Source organism: Alexandromys fortis, unplaced genomic scaffold, assembly GCF_014885135.2.
Source record: "Alexandromys fortis isolate MF-2015 unplaced genomic scaffold, M_Fortis_MF-2015_v1.1 scaffold_163, whole genome shotgun sequence".
In the NCBI taxonomy this organism is placed as follows: Eukaryota; Metazoa; Chordata; class Mammalia; order Rodentia; family Cricetidae; genus Alexandromys; species Alexandromys fortis.
In genome coordinates this window covers 544,208-561,232 of record NW_026068085.1, presented here as the reverse complement: position 1 = coordinate 561,232, position 17,025 = coordinate 544,208, and the positions used below count along the sequence as shown (strand labels likewise).

At 49.5% G+C, this 17,025-nt stretch overlaps 1 protein-coding gene and 1 long non-coding RNA gene across 9 annotated transcripts in view; one reads left to right on the top strand and one right to left on the bottom strand.

Annotated features, from left to right (window-relative positions):
• Positions 1–223: 223 nt before the first annotated feature.
• Positions 224–9,687, bottom strand: Nr2f1 (nuclear receptor subfamily 2 group F member 1). The gene is made up of 3 exons (XM_050122189.1): positions 9,105–9,687; positions 6,155–6,682; positions 224–1,241 (listed from the first exon to the last, which is right to left on the bottom strand). The coding sequence occupies exons 1-3, from the start codon at positions 9,556–9,558 to the stop codon at positions 961–963; spliced, it is 1,263 nt and encodes a 420-aa protein (XP_049978146.1). The 5' UTR covers positions 9,559–9,687; the 3' UTR covers positions 224–960.
• Positions 9,688–12,713: 3,026 nt separating this feature from the next.
• The window catches only part of LOC126488609 (uncharacterized), a 30,177-nt gene continuing 25,865 nt past the window's right edge, over positions 12,714–17,025 (top strand). For 4 of the 8 annotated variants that reach the window (XR_007588763.1, XR_007588764.1, XR_007588761.1 and 1 more), the window contains exon 1: positions 13,717–13,913. This is a non-coding gene — a long non-coding RNA (uncharacterized lncRNA). Of the gene's footprint in view, positions 13,040–13,716; positions 13,914–17,025 lie in introns of those variants that run through there. The other 4 variants (XR_007588766.1, XR_007588762.1, XR_007588760.1 and 1 more) reach the window with 4 other exon arrangements.

The following is a 17,025-nucleotide window of genomic DNA, read 5'->3' as shown; positions in this document are numbered from 1 at the left end:
CCTCCCCTCCGACACATCCCACACAGCCTGGCCTTTCCTTCAGCTTTACAAAAGTAATGCAGCGACTGTTGTAAGAAACAGATGCAGCCAACTTCGACTGGGCCTAAACAGTCCCCTCTCCCTCTCAAAAATCCAGATTCTAACAGTATTCAAGACAGAAAGTATCCAAGGGTTTCTCTTTCTCTGATGGTATAGTTAAAGTAACAAGACACATGGGTTTTGCTAAATTCTTTTATTTTTGTTTAAATTTTCACTTCAATTTTAATTCTTGAAGAACAGCCTCGACAACATATATCGCACTCATTGTAAGAAGCAAAGGGTTATATCAAAAATTATTAGTATAGAATCACAGGAAATCTGGTTTGGAACCAGAAAAAAATACAAAACAGATATAGATACATAGACACAGGACATTTTTTATAATTATTTGGAAAATGTTATTTTCCCCTAATCTTGATCCTTTTTTCTTTATGTGCATACGATGTTTAAATTTTACAAAAAATGAAAATAAAGACTAGTATTTTACAAAATGAATAACAATGTTCAGTGTGTGTGTTTCTACATAGAATTCAGTCCGCTCCCATATGAGTTGTTTTCTGTACAGAATATATCCACATCCATCCACAATAAATCCTAGAAGGTCCATTAGAATCCTTCGATTTTATTAAATTTCTCAAGGTCCTCTCTCCGAAAAATTTGTTGCCATTTTCTCACCAGACATGAGGTCCTTCTCCTTTTTCTTTTCCAATATACTTACATAATAGATCAGACCCTAAATAAGTCTCTTTTCCTCCTAGTTCGCAGCTTAGGCTGCCTTGCTGCAGAGTTGGCTGCCCTTGTCCCCAGTCTCCTCCCCTCTGTCTGGCCTGTCTGGTCCATCCTACCAGCATCCCAAGGTCTGGCTGAGTCCTCTTAGTCTCTAGGGGGTGGGGGCCAGGAGCAGGTGGAAATGCCCAAAGTCTAGGAACACTGGATGGACATGTAAGGCCAGTTGAAGCTGCTCCCAGACAGCAGCATATCCCGGATGAGAGTTTCGATGGGGGTTTTACCTACCAAGCGGACGAAGAAGAGCTGCTCGATGACAGAGGAGGACACTGTACGAAGAGAGGGCAATCGCAGCAGCAGTTTGCCAAAGCGACTGGGCTGGTTGGGATACTGGCTCCTCACATATTCCTCCAGTGCACACTGCGATTTCTCCTGCAGGCTTTCGATGTGGGCAGCATCCGACAGGCCACAAGCGTCTGCCAGAGCAGCCACAGGAGGGAGAGACAGGGAAAGGGGGACAGACGATTAGGTTAGTGAGCAGTAAAGGCACACAGCCATTAATGTTTTGAGGAGAAAAGGAAAAAGAAATAGGAGAAAAAGAAAAGCGGTCCTTTCGTCTATGCAAAGAGGCTCTTTTCTAGGACATACTGTTTCCCATCCACCATACAAATAAAAGTCAAGTGCCTTCCCACGCCTAGGGAGCAGGAAAGAGACACACATGCACACGGAAGCACAACCTTGCCATCCCTTTGTTTTTGCTCTTTCACCTTTGGATTAAATAATGTAGAATGATGAATCCATGTTTGCTGTGCATAGCAACCTGTTCTCGCCTGGAAAACCTTTCTGGTTGTGCTCATTAAAAGAAAGGCATTTGTCCCTTTCCCTCTGGATTTTGGGCTCTTGGAACCCCGGAAGAAATATGCAGACTTGGATGCAGTTTTAGGAGGCTTCTTGGAGTCTCCTCTCAAACCCAAATGACCCCAACCAGCAAGCTCAAGGAGAACCTAGATTGTGTAGTGAATACACTTGGCAGGGGGTAAGGGATCACAAGCTGTCAGAACTGAGAATCAGATCAAGTCCATGCTATAGCAATACAGGATTTGAGATCAACTATATATGCAAGCAAGGACTCGGCAACAAATCCTCAGTGAGGGTGGACACTCCTATCTGTTCCTTAGGTCAAGTAAATGAAAATTGGTCGCATCTCTGCCAGCTATATAATTACCAGAAGAAATATGGCTCAGTTACTCCAGGCTGCAAAAAAAGAAACATCTACAGCGATCAGACACAACGTTATGCTAGAGGCAGCTGATACTCTGTCTCAGAACGGGGCAGTGGAGGAGTAAGGATGGCTTTGCGGGACTAAAGGAGATGGGACAAGGCACTTCATACAATGATGGCAACCAGAAACCTTTATGCTTCTTTCAAACCAACTAAAACTCTTTTAGGTCCAGACAGCAGATTATCCTATATCCGCTAACCGGGGCCAAGCAAAGGGGGAGGAACATGGAATCAGGGAAACAGAGTGAAGCTTCTCCACTACTCCCTATGTTATTTCTTAATATTAATAACACATATTTTAAAATCAGGAAGATCACAGAGGAACCCTTAGTCGGTCAGGAGGTTGACTAAGGATCAAAGATGGAGTTTGCTAAAATATAGATCTAGGAAGGAATTTACATATGACAATCCTTGTAAAAGGACACTTTGTAATGGGGAAGTGTGACCCCAAGAAAACAACTTATTCAAATCCAAATCTGTGTTTCCATGCTGTGTATCCTTACAGTTCAAGAGCTGGAGTCACAAAGCCCTCTTCCCCCTTCATCTACAAGGGTATGGCCTCAAGCAAAGATACAAATAAAGCCACTGAGAACTCAAGAACTTCTGAGGCAAGCCTCCTCTAACCTTGGGTTCATACTGGGTTCCTCTTAGATGGCTAACTACTCCATCCAGCTGATGCAGTACATCCACACTGGCCTGAGTTGGGAAGCCAGGGAGATTATTATGGTCAACATGGCCAGGAGAGGAACACATTGGGATTTCACTGCTTAGCGTGGGGACTCTGAGATCTGCCCGTGGACCTGCTTTCTAGAAAAGCCTTGCTAAAACAGACTTGTATTTACATATATCTTGCATTACATACATTTTCTGTCCCTCATGCCATGTGATAGTCACAGCCACAGACAACACAACCGGAGAAAGACCCATTAACATCCCAACAGATTTTCCCTTAAAGATCCATATGACATGCCCTCAGGTGAGTAAAACATCACAGTCCCTAAAGTGCAAGTTCTCTCCCTCACTCGCATATAGGTGAGTCTAAGGAGAAGCCTGGACAGGTATACTAGGAACCTGCACTACTGCTTCCACCTCTGAGATGGAATTCCTCTTTCTAGGTCTGTCTTTCATCCACCAGGAGTCCTAGTTCTGGCCCGGCCTCACCCTGCAGCAGAATTCTCCCATCTGTGGACAGGCAGTGTGAGTGCTTGAATCAATTGGTGGGTTGTGGTGGCACAGAGAGGTGAGCAGAGGGTGTAATTTAGTACATATTTGCACCTGATGAATTATATTACAGATAAGAAAAGGAGACAGACTATACAAAAATCCATGTCTCACTTTTTATATGGTAGTGTCAATGTGGGAACCTTCAATATTTCTTCTACAGTATATGGAAAAGAAATTATGTAAATAAATAACCATTACTGCTCAGGCCCTCCCGGCTTAGCCTTTGTAGTGCAGAGAATGTATTTCATGTTGTGCATTCAGAAGAGTTTAGTGTTCAGGAAATATAGATGTAATCAGCTGCCATAACTAGAAATCAAAGTTATTATTGTGCTGAAAATGGATTTATTGTATTTATGTTAACTAGATGGCTCTTTTCAGAGTCAGTCTCATTTATTTGAAGGAATATTTAGGTATATGAATTAAAGAATTTTCTTAAAAGCAAGTTCAGGTCATGACCTAGTCTTTGGATGCTGTCCAGAATATTAAGGATTAAACATACCATCCGGAGGCCAAATGTGAAAACCACCACAGGGGACCCCCATGCCAGCTTCAAATACTTAGCCAGAACAAGCCACATTGGACAATATGTCTAAAACTGTCTTTTCCATCATTCAAAGTTTGCTTAAAAGTTGGATGACTTTTGAGAAGGCTTCCCATGAATCCCCTTCTTCCCATGAATTCCCTTCTGGCTAGCAATCAAAACAAGTTTAGTCAAGAGTGGAAATGTGCTGTATGGAAGGAAGGTGGGCAAATTACTCCTGACAGTTCCGTTTCCATGCTCAGATACTCTGCCCGTGATTTCCCAGCAAAATATTGTTATTGTTCACTTCTCAGCACCCCTTGCACCTGGAAAACATGCCTCAAAAATACTTCTTTGGATTTTTTTGAAAAAGAACTACTCACAGGAATGCCTTAGGATGGAAAGTTTAAAAGTGAAGCCTGCATAATTCTGCAACGTTTCCTGAAGCCGGCACAATCACAGTAGTAGGCCTCTCCCTGGGAACACGTACCAGATCAGCAAAGTGAGGGGATTCAAAGAACTTCAAGGACTTCAGGGAAAGGGAAGAGAGACCTTTCCTGAGAAAAACCCTGTCCATCTAGCTCCAAGTCACACTTCTGCTTTAAGACACTTAACTGGGTGAGATTTTGAAACCCTAGTTTTTTGTCCCTGGCTCCCTTCCTGATGGATTTGGCTAAAGCCATGGGTAGGAGAATGCCAGCAAGGCCTAGGCCTGCCAGAGTCAAAGGATCCTGGTCGCTGCTTCCCAGGCTCTTTGTCACTTTTAAAAAACACATTTCCATCAAGGAGACTTATTAAGATAAAATGCATTCAAACACCGAGGAACCAGTTCAATAAATCTTCCATTTGTTTTAAGTTTGCACTTCATCCCCTTGCAAAGAATAACCCCACTCTCACTAGCAGACCTGCATTTGCGCTGAAAGTAAAGGGGGTGGGGGGGAGCAGCCCAAGTCCAAGACTCTGGCCACCTTGCATATAAATGAGCTGTTCTTGTCTAAATAAATTATCTGCTTCTCTGATCGATATTAATACTACATTTGCTACATTACAATATTGTGCAAATTTAAGAGTCATTTTGATACAATGTAAATATGAGTCTTCATGCATGGAAGTCAGGAAATATTGATATATTATCTGACTGCTTACTGTCCAACAAGGCCTTGTTTGGGAAAGATATTTTTGTCATCTCTGCTCAAGGATGGTTTTAATTTGGCTTTGGAGGGCTTGGCTCTAGGATAGATTTATTAGAATGGGTTATTTCTTCTCCTAATGGAGAAATTAAAAACAATAGAGCCAAGAGCAGTGGTAAAACTGCAGCTAACCTTCCTCACAGTGGGCAGGGCCCAGGGCCCATCTAAGCAGCTCTGCTCCCACCAGAGCCCTTGCGGGCTTTGTTTGTGTTTCCGCTGTTACCTGCGGTCCCTGGTGTTTCTATGTTTCCCTCTTGCAGGTTCCAATAATAAAAAGCGGGTAGTGTTCTCACATACTCAGACCAGAGCCCTTCAAAGGCAATGTTAATTCACTTTCCTGGAAGTTAATTTGAACCATCTATCATAAGAGAGATTGTTAACAAGCCTGCTACCACCGCCTACACTTAATTTGATATTTTTTAAGGCATCATTTAAAATTTCCAATGTTCTTGTGTTTTGCATAGCTATGAAATTTATCTCCCGGCCTGGAATCCTCTCATGCTTGCGGGCTTTACAGTATTGCTTTTGTTTTTTATCTTTCTTGTTTAGATAGAATCCGTTTTTTATGACCCTCAATAACCCCAGCAACTGCAAACATGAATGGTTTCCGATAAGGGAAAATCAGGCAGCAATAAAGCGGGATTATTTATGATTTATTTGTGCGTATTCTTCTCTTTCCGCCTCTGTCTGTGTCTCACTGTCGGGAAACTCATCCAAGGAGAGAGCCACACAGAGTAGGAAGCCACCTTCCCACGTTCTCTTCCTTCTGTAGCGTTCCTCCCCCAGAAAGACTGAGCTCTGGCACACCACACACACACACACACACACACACACACACACACACACACAGCCACTATCCTCGGAGTATTGCCTCTCCCCTCCCCAGATCGTTGCCTCGGTCGAAGGCGCGCGGGGGTCTAGGTCGTCAGGCCAGGCCGCCGGCCTCACCGGAGCTCCTCCGCTCCAGCACCGCTAAGCTCCCAAGATGGCAGCGGCGCGGCCCGCGACAACCACGGACTGGGGCTGCAGATCCTGGGCAGGCCTAAGGTGGGGTGAGGGCCGAGCCTCACAGCGGCAGCGGCTGCGCGGGAGAAGCGAAAAGCTAGGCTCCCGCCGCACGGTGCCTGCGCCAGCTCCCGGCACAGCCTGCCCTCCCCCGCGACCGCATCCTCACCTGACGTGAACAGCACGATGGCTTTGAGGCAGCTGTACTCGGCAGAGTCGACGTGCAGCGCCTTGAGCTTCTCCACCTGTTCCTGAAAGATGCGGATGTGGTCCATGAAGGCCACGACGCGGTCCGCGGACATGGGCGAGGCGTGGAGGCCGGCAGCAGCCAGCAGCGGTGCCACGTGCAGGGGCATGGAGCACTGGGCCGCGTTGAGCACGAACAGCTCGCTCCAGGTGAGGCGTAGCAGAGACACCTGGTCGGTGATCTGCAGATCCGGGAAGAAGGGGATGTTGCGGGCCCACTCGACGGCGCTGAAGAGGAGGCGCGCGGCCAGCTCGCAGATGTTCTCGATGCCCATGATGTTGTTGGGCTGCATGCACTGGCTGCCATAACGAGACGTGGGGTAGGGCTCTGCGCGTAGCAGCAGCGAGATGTAGCCGGACAGGTAGCAGTGGCCATTGAGGGGGTCCCCGTTTGTGAGTGCGTACTGGCCTGGATTGGGCTGGGTTGGAGGCATTCTTCCTCGCTGAACCGCTGACAAAAAGAAAGAGAGAAAAGAGGCAATGTGCATCCAGGGGGCTTGTGAACATTGCCGAGCCGCAACGCGCACCCAACGCAATGCAGTTCTTTCCCGCAGTCATAGCTCTCGGAGCATCTTCTCCTGCTGGCTCTCTCTCACTGACCATATTTCCAGGAGCTCTCAGTGAAGCCCTCTACCTTCACCGGCTCGGTGTGTTCATCCATAGCCTGCACCCCTGGCTTCTTCAGCCAGGGAAGAACTAGGCCTGACTTCAAGGCCCTTAGCTCTGCTCGGCCAAGAAAGTAACACCCAACCCCCCAGCTACTAAGAAGCAACACACAGATAAATGAAACCCCATTTATCCTTCCACAATAATACAAATCGAGGTTTAAAAAAAGTGAAGCCTGAAAAAGGCTATAGTACCAGGCACAAGCCTTAGTGCACTCTTCACTTGCAAAGCAGCGGTGTTCAGTGCATAAAATGTTCCCATAATTGCTAAAGTGCTACAGAATTACCTTTAAAAAGAGATACAAGTTACATATCTTACTGACCACTTACAACTTTTGACCAGAGAGTAAGCACTCCCCACACCCTCTCCCATTTCCCCCTTCTGCTTGCCCCATACAAAGCTCTCACTATTAAAAGCAACAGAAATTTGAAATATTTCAAGAAAAAGTTGAACTTACAGTAGCCAAACATTATTGAAAAAAGTAGGAAATATAATTAATGTCTGTCTGTCCTGCGCGGTGCCACTGCAACCTGCAGCCAGCTTTTGCCCAGTGAATGCACGAGCTTGCAACTGCAAAAACACTGGATTCATTAACCATCTGAATGCAAAACGTAAGCATGCTTTGAGTTCTTAAAGCTGACCAAAGGGTTTTTTTTTTAAATGTGTATGTTTTACTTCGACAGTGCCAGCATTTTAAACCGCCATGTAAACAAAGCCAACTTTAGGGAAAGTTAGGGCTTCTGAACTCTCCCTCCCACCCCACAACAAATTAGTAGAGATGGTCCATGTCCACAGAGCTCTCCTATTTCAGGTTGGGCACTGTTGCCTTTGGTTCTAATTCCAAGGAGAGTTCCAGTGCAATTTAACGTTCTTGAAACACAATGGTTAGAATACTTTTTCTAATTATAGTTTTGAACTTGGCAGTTATTTTTCAATTAAATGAGAGCACAATTCAAAGTTGTTTTTCTTCCCAGATGCCTATTGAATCTCCCTGGAGCTAGAAATGAAGTCGTCATATTTGCCTTCTCCTTGAGATCTGACGGAATTCAATTTCTTTCCTTGTGACATATAAAATATAATTTTGAAGTCAATTACAAGAAGAAGTAATCTACATCCTACAAAATTGACTGGTTCACTAATTTGACTGTAAGATATCTTTAATGATTGTCAGGAGATAAACTTTAACTATAAAGCGCTAAATACATTTGTAAGAAAAGTGCTCCATCTCAAGCCATATGAACATGAAGCATATCCAAATTCAACATCAAAAGTTGTGTTTAATAAAAAAACAAAAACCCATACAGCACATCGACTAAATGATGCAGAAAAGCCCATGCCAGCTGCAGCCTATGCATTAGAGCCAAATCAGAAGGATCGGTAAATGCCGTTGTAAATTGTAATTTGTATGCAGTATTTAAGCAGAGGGTGGAGTTTGATGAAGAAATAAAACGAGTATCAAGCTCTAAAAATGACAATACTATGAAGGCAGGGTTCAGTCACAAACTTTCCTTTCAAAGTCGAGGGGTGAAAACAAGGCCACAGCTCGGGAGGAGGCGGCCCCAGATCCCAGAAGAGGAGAGGGAACCAGTGAACAGGCCAGAAGCTCCCCTCCCCCTAATTAGACCTACAAGTGCAATAAATCTCACTCCTCTTTTCCCAAGCTAAGCTTCCTAAAGGATGATGGCAGCAATGAATCTATGGTTCAGGGTCCTCCAGCCCCAGTCCTCTCCCATTATACATAAAAGGTACAGTAAGGTGGAGGGAAAAGTGAAATGAAGGAAAAAACAAAAACAACCAACACGGAGACAGATTTCTGCGAGGAATAAGCACCCCTGCCCAAGTTCATGCCAACACAGCCCCAAGCATCCTCACACACAGGCGGGAGCGAGACACACACGGAGCACATCCAACAGAGGAAGGGAGGGGATTTTTAAACCACAGCTCACGATCCCAGGGACACAATCCTGAGCAGGCAGCGGGAGGGGTGGAGGAGCCGGGGAGAGGAGCGCAGGCCGGGAGGGGGAGGCAGCGGCAGCGAGCTGGAGGGGGGGGATGTTGGGGGAGGAAAGCAGCCAGGATTGGGAAGCCCGGACCGGCTGGGACCACAGGAGCCCCATCCCCACAGCCACAACCACCCGGGCGAGGGAGAAAGAAAGAGCAGGGAGGCGGGCGAAGCGCGGGGAGAGAAGCAGAGAAGAAATATTCACCTTCCCGCCTCATGCCCACTTTGAGGCACTTCTTGAGGCGGCAGTATTGGCACTGGTTGCGGTGGTGCTGGTCGATGGGACAGTTCCTGTTGGCACGGCATGTGTAAGTTAAGTTCCTGCGGACGCTCCTCTTGAAGAAACTTTTGCAGCCCTCGCAGGTGAATTGGCCGTAGTGCTTGCCGCTCGACTTGTCCCCGCACACCACGCACTCGATGTGTTGCTGGCTCTGGCCCGAACCGGGCGGGCCCTGGCCCTTGTCCCCCGCCGTGCCGGGGGTGGCGGGCGCTCCGGGCTGGCCCGGGGTCTGCGGCGTGTGCGGCGCGCCGGAGCCCGCCTGCTGCTGCTCGCCGCCGCCGCCGCCGCGGGCTGCCTGCGCTGCGGGGTTGGGGCCGCCGGGGTTGCCCCCGGCCACGTCGTCCTGCGGATCTCGCCAGCTGCTAACTACCATTGCCATATCTTTGGGCCCGGGGAGCGCTGGGGGGAGCCGAGCTGCTCGCCGAGGGCCGCGGGGCGCGCGGGAGCGCTGGGAGGGGAAGGGGAAGGGGAAGGGGGGAGGGGGAGGGGGCGGGGGGCCCACCGGGCGCCCCGGGGTCGCCGGAGCCGAGCCCGAGCCGGGCACCGGCCTCTGCCTGTGCCGCCGCCGCTGCCGCCGCCGTTACTGCCTCGGCCGCCCCGCTGCTGCTGCGCGCCCGCCCGCCCTGCTGGCGTTTTGTTGTGGTTCCTGCTGTTTTCTTTCTCTCTTTTTGCAGCCCCCCCAGGCTCTCAGGCTCCCCCCCCCCAACACCCCTGCTCCCCTCGCCCGCTCCCCCCGCGCTCCGTTCCTGGGGGGGCCGCGCTCTCTCTCCCCCCTCCCCACCCCCCGGCGAGCGAGCTCCCTTCTCTCGCTTTTTTCTTCTTCCCCAAGTTGCAAAATCAGAAATGGCACAGGCGGCAGCCGGGAGCGGCGCGGGGCGCAGCGCCGGGGGCGGCGGGCATGGGCCACGGCGCGCGCACACACTCGCCCTCCGCCTCGCCCGCACCCCCGCGCACACACACACTCTCACACACACTCGCTCACCCGCGCCGGGCGCCCGCCCGCCCGCCGGCCGCTCGGGCTACGCGCAGCGCGCGGGCTGAGCCGACATAGAGGAAGCGGCGAGGGCGGCGGCGGCGGCGGCTGCAGAGGAGGAGGTCGCGGCTGCAAGCGCCGCTGGAGGAGCCGCCTCGGCTGCTGCTGCGATCGCCGCTGGAGGAGCTGGGGCCCGGGCCGGAGTCCTAGCTGGAGTAGGGGCCGCTGCCCGAGTGCGAGCCGAGGCTGGGCTGCCCGCACCGCCGCCGCTGTCCCGGCGGGAGCCCTCGCCCGGCTTCAAGAGTGCGGGGAGCTGGGAGAGCCGAGCAGGATGCGGGGCGAAGATGCAGGCGACGATCAGGGAGCTCGGGTGTCGGGGGGCCAGGTCCAGGGCCGGACGCAGCCAGCCATTCAGGAAGGCAGCGCTGGAGAGCGGGAGGCAGCCGGCAAGGAAGATCACACACTTTGCTCTTTTTGTTGTGCGGGTGGCGCCGGGTTCTCTCTGCCTTCTTCTTTCGGGAGGAGACGGAAGGGGGAGAAAAATACGAGATAATTCACGCCGGCGACGAATTCACAGCGAAATAGGAAAAAAATAAAAATCAGAAGAAAATATTTGAGAAAAAAACGAAAGAAAGAAAGCGAGAGAGACATCCAAAGTAGGTCGAATAAATAATCCTCTTCTTTTCCTCTTTCTTGCTTCTTCTGCTTCTTCTGCTATAACACACAGAGCTAGTTAAAAAAACCCTGGAGATCGCCCAAAAATGTTCTTTTTTTAGTATTTTAAATAAGTGCTCTTCAGCCGGGAACCAACACCCTCCCTCCAAAAAAAATCATATATGTATAAAATAACGATAAGAAGAATACGCAGGGGGTGCCTCCTCCTTTTTTTTTTTTTTCAAGTTTAGTCTCTCTTTTGCAGGCAAGGAGTGAAAGAGAGAAGGAGGAGGGAGAGAAAGAGAAAGGGGGACAACTAGTAGACTATGTAAGAAAAAGAAAGGGGAGAGACAGAGCAAGAGGAGAGTGGGTGAGAGAGGAGAGAGAGAGAGAGAGAGGAGGGAGAGAGGGGCCAAAGAGAGGAGAGAGGAGAGGAGAGGAGAGGAGAGGAGAGGAGAGGAGAGGAGAGGAGAGGAGAGGAGAGGAGAGGAGAGGAGGAGAGGAACCAAAAAATTGAAGGCGTTTAAACGGGAGGACACTCAGAGCAATGTTTCCGAAAGGGGGATCTGCGCGAATGTCTGTATATAGTGAACTTTGACACTACTATTGAAACTGACACGTTTCTATGGAGATCGCTGCCTTATATGGAGCTCGTGTCAAGGAGCCAAGAGAAGGGCTGCTGGCAACTGATAATCAAAGGCGACTGACTGGTCAGAGCCCTGAATGGGGGGGGGGGGGAGAGAAAATGGGAGGCTAAGGTTAGCCAAGCCTCCTGCACGCCATTGGTTGGAAATCCCTTACCCCTCCCCCCTTAGCTACCTACAGTAAGGGGTATCGAGGGGAGGAGGAGAGAAAGTGAGGGAGGGGGGTGTGCTTCTGACAAGCACAATTTACATTGAGATCGCCCTGCGCTGCTATTTACTCTGAGACCTGATTAGTATGGGTCGTGTATGGTCACACACACACACACACACACACACACACACACACCAGAGGGGGAAGGGATGATGGGGGAGAGAATGCGTTGCGATGGGAAAAAAATTAGAATGAGAAAGAAATTATTTTATATCTTCTGAAAACTTTTTAAAATAAGATTTTATGAGCGTCACTGAAAACGTTAGAAAAATTAATGAGAATGAAACCACCATTTTAATGATTTGTGAAATATAATGGGTCTAGAGTCTTCGTTCACATTCAACATAATCCTAGTTTGGATCCTGCTAATTTGATATTATTAAAAAGTCTCCTCATTTAAAAAATTTGAAGTATATCATAGTTTTGGAGGCGTAATTACTACAAAGCTCTCTCAAAACTGCAGTTACTGTCACAAATTCGATCCGAATCGATGGTTCCTATTCATCCCAAATGTGATCTTAAAATAAACTTTCCAATCAATCCTGTTTTTTCTTCTTCATCATTTTTATCCCCAGGACGCTCCAACTCTAAATAGTGTTTCAATAATTATTAATAAAGCATTAGTTAGTCCTCATATTGTCGCGGGGCGGCTGTTAGTGCTGACAACTCAGACTCACAGGAAAAGAGCAAAGGAACAGAAGACGGGGAAGAGAGAGAGGGGTCGGAGAGGGGGGGGACAAGAAAGGGAAAGAAGAGAAGGAGGAGGAGGAAGAGGAGGAGGAGGAGGAGGAGAAAGAGGAAGGAATCAGAGTTGTGTGTGTGTGTGTGTGTGTGCGTGTGTGGTGTATGTTTGGGGGGGGAGGGCTGTTGAGACCCCATTTCCAAAGGTGATTGGTTGCAGAAGGAGGGGCAGGCGGGAGGAGCGGGTCCCGCCGTGGGACTTGCAGGAATCGCTAGGTCCGGCTGCCACCTAGCGGACGGGAGCTGGCTCCCACGCGGCAAGCAACCGAGTCCCTCCTCCCCTCCCTACAGGCAGCCAGTGTCTTTTCTCCAAAGGAAGACAGCACTTTGAAATTCTTTCAATGGATTTTTTTTTCCTTGAAAGATCGTACTGGGGGAAAACGAAAACGATACTTCTATTAGTTACATAGTCTCCAATCCCACACTAGCACCCCCCAGGTTTTAAGATCGCTCTCCTAGGCAGGCTCAGGCGGGCGCAGAACAGCGGTGACAAAGCCGCGGCTGCCACCGCCCGGAGTGGGAGTCCCTCTTGCCATCCCACCCCTTGACTCGTGAGAGCGTAAAAGTTTGTCTCTGCTCAAGCGTTCCGAGCGCCCCCAGGTAAAGGTGGAAGTAATGGCCAAGCTGTATTGAAGAGGTAGGGTTTCGTTTTTAATATTGGATCCCATTTTAAATCTCACTATGTGTGTGTGTGGGGGGGGAGGTGGAAGGCGCTGCGTGTTTGCGGTACGCTTTACGGGGATCGTGGTTTCTGGAATCTACCGTTTAGTGGCCATTTTTTCAAAGAGCAGAATAAAGACTTTCTTACGTGTGCCCCACAGCTCTTCTATCTCTAATAATGGAGACCGCACTCTGTGCTGCGGCCCATTGTATGCAGCTGATGGAGAGGCGGACAGGGGGTGACAGGGGCTCCTGGCCTTAGCCCCTCAGCCCTAATATTCATGTTCAAGTCTCCCGGTTAATTAAAAGGCGAAATTGATATGATTAAAAATACCCCCCCCCAAGATAAAAAAGAAGAAGAAAGGAAGAGGGAGAAAGAGTAGAGAGCGATGTTTATATAAAAATTCTAAAATTTACTCCCCAAATAATCAGAGACGGAGTCATGAGCAGCTGAACGGAGCAGAGAAAGGGAGTCTGTGTGTGTGTGTGTGTGGGGGGGGTGAGAATCGCAAAAGAGTGGGAGAGGAAGCAAAAAGCAAGCGTCTGGGAACTGGAGGCCTGCTGGATGCCGGGTCCCCTAGTCCAGCCGTCCTAGGACTCTGAACTGTACACTGTGGGCACCGGAAGCGAGACTCGGCACCTACCCAGGCGAGTAACGCAACGATAATCGTTTCTTTGGAACTTGGGGGTCTGTAACTTTCAATAGTGTGGTTGGGTCGAAAGGCAATCTTCACTCGACCTCCGCAGCCTAGAAACGCAGTCAAGGCGGCCGAGGTGGCACCGGGAGAACTTTTGCTTGGGCCTGCTCGGAAGCTGCTCTCGTCCTTCCTTTCCGCTGCACTTCCTTGGAGGTGAGGATCCCTACCAAATCCAAATTCAAAGCAGGTCCCCCTACTAGCCTCTCCCACCGGGGGTGGGAAGGGCTGCGTGGGCAGGGGACCCGAGACTGCGTCTAGTTTCGAACCCGCGTGGCCAGCCTGCAGCGTGCGAGGCGGGAGCTGCGGTGGAGCCGGCTGGCCCGGGCACCTGTGCTAGCCGCGCTTAGCCTCCCGCCCACGGTCGGCGCGAGTAAAGTAAAGCAATCGATGGCTGCCCGTTTGATGTGGGCGATTGTGTCAGCGGATTAAAGGGGACATCAGCGGTTCTCCCAAGCAGAGAACCCGCGGCGGCCGCAGGAGAGCAGCGAGGTTGTAAAGCTAGACTCCGCACGCTGGGCCAGGCGGCTTGGGGGCGGGGAGGGGCTCGCCTCCCAGGAGTGAGGACCGAGGTTGAGTGTGTGAAAGGAAGAGCTTCAATTAAAACCAACAGGAGCGCTCCCTCTACCCCCACCTTCGCCCGGCAGGGGCGCGCATTTGCGTCAGAGGGCGCGCAGGGCGGGCTCGCCGGGCGGGGGTGGGGGTGGGGAGCTGACATTCGGTACCGCGTCCCGGGGCTGGGGGCTGGGTGGGCTCTTGAATGAATCAGCCCTGCTTAGAAGGGCTAGTGTGTGTGTGTGTGGGAGGGGGGTCAAGTCCTGCAACAAAGCTCAAGGACTAGCAGAGACTCACTAGGAGAGACGTCGCCCACCGATCCTTACTGTGGGCCTTTTCTTCCTGCGTTCCCTCTCTGCCCCAAGCTTCCAAATTCGCCAAAAGGCCTCGGGGACCCAGAGTGATCCCCCCTTCCCCCTCAAGAATGAAGGAAATCGGCCCCTTCAGGCCTTAGGTGAAGCTACCAGCTCCTCTTGAATGAGGTCGCAATTCTCAGCCTTAGCTCTAGGAGTAGGCACCGGAGGCTGTTTGTTGGTGCCCATAGGAGGCAAGTCTCAAGCTTTTGGAAAGGGGGGAATGCTTGCATTCTTTTGAGTCAAGTGTACCCAGTCTCTTGAGAGGAGTTAGCAACAAGCAGAGACATTTTGAGGAGGGCCTTGACCACCCTTGGGACTCAGTATAGTCCAGCAGCACGTAGGACTCACCGTCTCCAGTGTCTGTGTTCTTCGGATTAGTCACACATCCTCCAAGCCCCACTTGTGCTCAGCTCACAGTACTGCCTCCACTAAAATGGCTTCCGTAGAGGCGCTGCTGGTCAGCCCAGGGTTTGGGAACTTTTGGCCTTGTTTCTTAAAGCCACCGAGGTTTGACAACAGCCTAACTTGCCACGGTCGTCCCTGGTCCTAGTATCTGTGGTTGGATAGGGCACCTCAGAAAAATGCTCATAGTTTTTCAAGGGCACCAGAGTCCTCAAACTGTGAAATCACACACACATCCCCAGGCACGCTCAAATGCTGAAATGCTAGAATAGAAAGAGCAGTTGCGATTTCCATCCCTTCCCTCCCATTCTGTTTTCAGCTTTCTTCCTCCTTCACCCACACTGTCAGCCCCACGCCAGCCAGCTCCCTGGAAAAGTTAAATTGAGTTTGAAAGTGATTGCTGGACAGGCACCCTGTTGTGAACTTTTCCTCAGCACCCTAATAGGGTCTTGCTAATGTGGGGTAGAGGGCAGGGACATGGTGCTTAGCTTTCCCCAGGGTCACTCCCTCTGCTTAGACAAGTCTGGGGATTCTAGGGGCCTTGCAGGGAGGCCTCTGGAAGGCCTCATCCAGAGGGTTCTTTTCGTAGCTTTCTTCTGCTCTCCTAGAGACTATGGAGAACTGTCCAACAAACAGGGGCTCCAGTGCAGTTCACCTAGATTAAATGAGAAGGTGCCCTCTGCTTGGGCAGGGAATTAAGCTGTGAATTTACTCCATTCCTTATGCTCTTCTAGCATGATGGTTGGGTCTTAGTCGGTTTGCCTTGATTTCCCAGCCAGCTTTCTGGTGAGTGACAGGTAGAGGGGGAGGGATGCCGAGTCTGTGGCTACCCACACAGTAGGAACTGGTGTTCCAAGCCCAAGTTCCTGAGTCCAAGTGGCCTCTTTACCCCATTTACATAACTTCCATAGCTTTTTTACCAGGTAGGTAAATAGGCCAACCTATTCTTCTCTAATCCTTTGGCTCCTTTCACACTGTCAGTTTGTTCTCTAGAAAAACACAGATCACACACATTTTAGGTTTCTGTTAAGTTACACTGAAAAAGAGAGCTTTGTAGAGACATTTCATAAATCTAGCCCAAGAGCCAATGAGACTGTCCAATGGCACATGTGTATAGAAACTTCTCCTGTCCACCACGTTCGTACCCTTAAGTCGTTTAAACAGTATTATTCTGTCTTGAGAAACCACAGGACAGAAGCAACCCTTTTACCAAGCTCATATGGAGTGATGAACATGCTTGCAAACCCTTCGAGAGAGGTCAGTGCTTCTGATCCTGATGTAGGCCTTTCCCAAAGAGCTTGTTTTAAAGTTTCCAAATCAAGCTGTCTCCCTTGGCATGAGGCTAAAGTCAGGGAGAACACAGTTGAAGAGACATGATATAAACATGACAGTGAACAGATCTTTTGGAGGGAAACAATGGGGAGAGGTACAGGAATGCCCAACCAATGTTTTAGGATCACTAAAGCTAAAATAATACGTAAATAAATTATGTTTCAGCTAGATCAGAAATCTACCCTCCCATTCCCAAGACTGACAGTAGTCTGCATTATAGCTGCCTATTGTAAAAAAAGTTATGCCTCTGTCAACATGAAGGCCAGGGTGACAAATCCAGGCTAGGATTTGGGCTTCAGCTGACCTGAGGAAATGGATCTAGTAGCCCATAGGGTTCAATGAGCCTTGGAAATACTAGGCTTCCATTTCCATTGTCACTCTGGTAGTCCAGGCATTTCTTCTTAGTCATCTTTGAGGGGAAAAAAAAAGGCTCAGAAATAAGTACTTTACCTTAGTAAGTTGTTTAGTGTTCTATCTCAAACCAAGACATTTATAAAACATATTTTGGGAAAGATGAGAGAGACATCCCAGTGTGCAGGGAGTTTCAGTTAGAGAGCCCAGGATTAAGAATTTTTGGGGTGGGGACAGCAAGAGGGTAAAGCAAGAGCTGACATTTAGATGCA